The sequence below is a fragment of the Mercenaria mercenaria genome, chromosome 3 (genome assembly GCF_021730395.1).
Source record: "Mercenaria mercenaria strain notata chromosome 3, MADL_Memer_1, whole genome shotgun sequence".
Taxonomy (NCBI): Eukaryota; Metazoa; Mollusca; class Bivalvia; order Venerida; family Veneridae; genus Mercenaria; species Mercenaria mercenaria.
The window spans coordinates 52,833,170-52,838,510 of record NC_069363.1 but is presented as its reverse complement, the minus strand read 5'-3'; the positions used below and the strand labels follow the sequence as shown (position 1 = coordinate 52,838,510).

At 37.3% G+C, this 5,341-nt stretch overlaps 1 protein-coding gene across 1 annotated transcript; it reads right to left on the bottom strand.

Moving 5' to 3' along the window:
* Positions 1-2,998: 2,998 nt before the first annotated feature.
* On the bottom strand, positions 2,999-4,363 carry LOC128556040 (uncharacterized). Its single transcript, XM_053539940.1, has 2 exons — positions 4,158-4,363; positions 2,999-3,232 (listed from the first exon to the last, which is right to left on the bottom strand). Exons 1-2 carry the CDS (start codon positions 4,317-4,319, stop codon positions 2,999-3,001), a joined length of 396 nt encoding a protein of 131 aa, XP_053395915.1. The 5' UTR covers positions 4,320-4,363.
* Positions 4,364-5,341: the final 978 nt, after the last annotated feature.

Genomic DNA, 5,341 nt, shown 5'->3' with positions numbered 1-5,341 from the left:
AAGTGTGGATATAAAAACTACTATAAAATATAACATGACATTGCCTGGTTATGATGCTATTGTTCAGCAGGTACTAAAATTCCTTAAATACAGTCAATAAATATTAACCCACTTTGGATTTACATTGAATTTCATTCCAAAAATGTTAAATAATTTATGAAAACTCCACCTGTGAGCTGAACAGTGAATAGCATGGATATAGGGGTTGTCAAGTTCCTCTCTAAGTTTCTGCACCACTCCATTTTTACTGCCTAACATCACCGAAGCACCGTCACATCCCACAGCAACTACTTTGCTTCTCCAGCTGTCTTCATAACGTTCAGTCAAGACTTGTAATGGCCTGGCAAATATGGGCTGAGTCGGCTTTAGGCACATTCTTCACTCCCATTAAGTGCGTGCTGGTCTAAGATTTAGAAGCAGTTAGTATTAATACATATACAATACATACAAATGCTCACAACCGCATAAAACAGTGACATAATTAGTCACTGTGACTAACAGACAAACTGGAAAAGTAAAACTTCAGCAATATTAGTTTATACTAATTTATTTTAGCTCGACTGAGAAGAAAGCTTGAAACTGATCGAGTCACTTTTGGGTCTGCTTCCTGGATAAACCAGTACTGGTGTCTTATGAGAAGTTACGGTCGTGACCCCAGTGGGATTCGAACCCGCAACCTCTGTATTGAGTGGCTGACACCTTAACTCCTACAGAAGAATGTATCCAAACTGATATCAATTCACATGTTTGCCAATGTCAAGACAAGGTCTCGACTTTGGAGACACTTGTATCTTATAGATATAATCATTGTCAAGTCTATTGTGACAACCACTAAAAAATCATATCAAAAAAAAATTCTTGAAATTCTTGACTTCTCTTCATATATTTTAAAATATAAAATCTTAATATTACCTGGCATTTATATGAGGATCTAACAAGTACAATCTCAACCTCTTTAGATGAAGTGTCGGTAGGTCCATCACTTATTATGGAAATAAACTTGCTTGACTTGATAATACTATCTTGCTCCTGCTTGGCGGTATCAGCAATTGCACGTATGAATGTTTTACAGTATTTGTCTGTCACCAATGTCGAGACCCTTGGCTTTATCAAGCTGACATAGGCTCACATAATCTGTGTACGGCCTCCCAGATTTTGCAATGTAATGGGCATTTTTAAAAAACAGGTAAGTTAGTTTTAGAAATGCAGACTTGTTTAGCATCTGGATATTTTTTTCAGCCTGTGAAGTTCCAGGCATTGAGTTCTTAGCTTTAAACTTAGAAATATTATTTCGGTGACTTTCTGTTGCATCGTGTTTTTTTTTACAGCTTGAATCTTAAAGTTTACAGATCCTGTGGCATACGGACCCTCAGTTTCATATATTGAACAGACAGAACATTTCATTTCCTTTTTTGTAGCATCATATTGCAGCCAGTCAAACTGTTTAATCCAACCATCTGAATATCCACGATCACGCTTTTCTTTGTCATACAGCCTTTGTGTTTGCAGTCTTTCTTTTCTGGTTTTAATTTTTTTACTGGGGGAGGTGAGGCGCCGCTGACATACCGCCACATAGCTGCAAAATATTGCGTCAAACAAATCGCGAATACTTAGGACAAATTTTTATCGCGTAGACGCTTTACGTGCACTCGATTCGTAAGCGTCTATAAACTATTGATTTCGCACCTGTACCTGACTTACCATCTTCGGTACATATTTTCAACTGTTTATAAGCAAAATAACATAAAATATTTTTCAAACAGGTATTTATCTTTTACTTTTTGGATATCATTGACAAAAAAATAGGTATCCAGCCGGAATCCCAGCTTTAAGAAGTTGGTGTTCCTCCTCAAAATTTGGGATCCTCGGGCCCCCGGGACACCGTTAGTGTCGAACCCTGAATTCCAACTGTAGTCCCTCAAATGCTTCGTCGTCCATCTGTGCCGCCGAAAGCCCTACCATGCGACCAAAAGCCGCTCGTGGGTTGTCCTCCTGAAACAACACAAAAATTAGAAATATTTTAAAAAAATGAGACACAAGCCCTATATCACTATCTTATGCAAGTACTTTTTATGCAAATAAAGGGCCAAAAAATAAAAGTTCTAGAGAGCCACTGTCTATAGATAAAATGAACAAAAATATGTGAAATGTGTCGTGAGGATTTGAGAATTCCTTTAAAAAAAGCCAGGACAAAACCTTCGGACGTATCAATGCACGCATCGGCATTCGTACATGCTGAAGGACAATTCTATATTCCGATATTTTTTTCTGGCATAACTAGATGAATGACTATACAATGGCTTCTTGAATACCCTTGCTATATCTTTGGCCTATTTGTGACATTTGACCTTTTTGATAATAACCTAGGATGCAAACTGTTAAAACAAACATGCACAAAGGTTCGATGAGATGATTATGTCAAGTAAATCTCCAAAGTGCCAATACGATGTTGACCAGACACACGATTAATTACATGAACGCACATTCAAGGTGAACGTCATGTATAGCCAGAACTGTTCGGAGCGTAGTTATTACTATTATAAAATTAAAAAAAAATGCAGCTTGTATGAAAAGCACTTTTGTTATATACCTAACGTTTATTCATGTAGATTTTTCGTTAAAACTAGGCGTAAAATCCTACATCTTATATTTCGGCACTGTGATGATTTTCTGTATTTAATCGCCGGGACTACTTTCGTGCGCCAAAAACTTTAACTGAAAATAATTGCTGCAAATGTAAATAGTTTTATGTTATGAATTTTAGATATGTGATTTTATTTATAGTCATAGTTTATAATAAAAAAGATTATACAGTAATGTGATACAAAACACCGGATTAATTCTCGTCGCGAACGGATCAAACTCGTGCTGAGCACCCGTATGATCCGTCTGCGACTCGTAGAATCCGGTGTTTTGTATTACACAACTTTATTAATAACCCTATTTTATGATTTGTGTAAAATGTGTATGGAATGTTTTACCTGCTGGATAATCTGGCTTATTTGCTGCTGGTTGGCGGCCATTCTCTTCTCGATTTTCTCCAGAAGAAGGTGCTTCCTAGAGGTGGAGCTGACGGCTGTCTGTTGCAGTTACGGACGTTTTCTTCCTTCTGCGTGACTGTAGGAGTGGTCTGCTCATGCTCGGAATCGGTGTCTGAATCCCGTTGCGGCATATCCGGAGATGCGGGTTCGTTGAATCTATCGGGATGCTTTTCACGAAGTCGTTGCATGAGCTAAAAGTAGAAAAGAGGGTTAATTAAAACTTCACATTCAACTTATTCGAGCATACACATTCAACAGTATAGTATTACACGTATTGAACCATTGGAAAGGCTAATCGCGCAAACTATATACATATAAGCTGTTCAATTCGGTTTGTTCATGGAAGGTCTCGGCAGCATGTAGCTTTCTACGTCCTGTAGGCTAAGGAGCACCCAAAATATAACATTAAAACTTTCTTGTAGTTATGCGATTTGATAAATAAATAGAAATATATAATACTTATATTATGACGGCCCCGGTACTAGGAGGGTGTCAGAGATGTTGCACTTTCCAGTACCTCTGATGAACAGACTCGATCAAACCGGGTCTGCTTTTACTTTCATTTGGTTGCATTCTTCGCTTCCAAGGGACCTTTCATTCCGATTATATTATTATTTACGTTCAATTTCAGTCTCTTTTATGTACATTATATATATTAAACATAACATTGAAGCACATGAACACTCAATTATAATTAAAGAAACTGGTTAATAAAAACACAGTTCCTACTTCAAGTTAGCTGACCAGTATCAATCTTTGAACTGAAATATTCATTAAAGTATATAAAAACATACTAAACCGTACAAACACTGAAAACTTTCAATTTGTTTGTCTTAATGACTTAAAATAAAACTGTTCCATAAACCAATGTCACCTTTGTGCATATCCAACACAAACTTATAAAAACAGGCTATCTATACATTCATATAACTTTCATTACAATAAAAAACAACGTAATCTATATCCTAGTAAAATCCTAAAAGTTTTATACATGCATTGTCACAATAAAAGTTTTACCTTGGTATAATATCTCGTCTCTCAATTTAAGAATATCACAGCAAGATTTCACGGAATGCAATTGTATTGTTAGATGACATAAACAAATAGAATACTTACATTAACCCCGGCTCGTTTGGGCACTCTGTACACATGACCGCTGAAAAATGTCAGGCGTTCCTTCAAACGCTCTTCACGAGGTGTCAGCCGTTTGGCGCCCTGGCCAGACACACTTCGGGTAAGTTTGCCATAGGTCGACCTCTGGCTGTTCCACCACGTCATTATACGGGATCCATTCGCAGTTGAACCTGAAAAATGAAACAAGAAATATGTGTGAATACATACTCAAAAACATGATATGAAACGAGAGCCGATTACACAAAAACTTTACTGTTATATAAATTAATTTCAATTCTAGTATGATAATATCGGTAATTATAAATACTTAAAAATGAACAACAGATTTGGATCGGCAAATACATGTACATGAATCGCGCTAGCAATCAACTGGTCATTTACCATGAAGACCGGGAAAAATTTTATATATTGCATTTAAATTATATTTTCTTTGCATTAGTTAGCAAATCTATAGTATAAATTGCGCATTTTTATGCATTTTACTTTTAAATTCAGTTTTTCGGCCATTCTGTAGACAAGACGAAATATATATTGCGTCATCGAGAACCGTTCGCATTGGCCAAGCGCAGATTTGTAATGTCTGCTAAGCAGTTTGACGTAACATTTTTTTGATGTTCATAAGAAATGAACGTCAGTTTTTTATAGGAAAAGATTAGGAAAAATGTAAATATAAAAATGTGCTACCCATCATCAAAGTCAGTGGCATTCAAGGTGTTAGCAAGCCATTGCCACAATGCCTGTTTGTGTCCAGTCTTCATGAAATGTTGGTGCCCCTTGCTGTACAGTTCCGGATGGGATTCTACAAACTCGAACACCACTTCTTGATCTCCGTTCAGCTTGTGGGGTGGTCTTTTCTCCTTGGAAGGCACAGAAGGAAGATCGTTGGGCGTGCCTCGCTTATCTTCGGTAACAGCCTCAGGTTCTTCTATCCTCTCTGGCTCCTCAGTAGAACTCCGGACGTCGGGAGTATCTCGCGTATCCCGAGTATCAATTTCCTGACTCTCCACAGGTTCTTCTATCGTCTCTGACTTATTCATTCCCTCTAAATCTACCGTATCTGCTACTTTAGCACTAGTTTTATAACATGGTTTTTCCTATGCGGCATACTGAAGCTTAAATGATGCTGTCTCGTCAACTTCCTAGAGCAAAATGACTGTAGCTTTCCC

Coding starts and splice junctions, on each gene's coding strand:
- LOC128556040 (XM_053539940.1), bottom strand. CDS start 4,319: ATGACGTGGTGGAACAGCCAGAGGTCGACCTATGGCAAACTTACCCGA. Junction 3,233..4,157: donor CCAAACGAGCCGGGGTTAAT/GTAAGTATTCTA, acceptor TTCTACTTTTAG/CTCATGCAACGACTTCGTGA.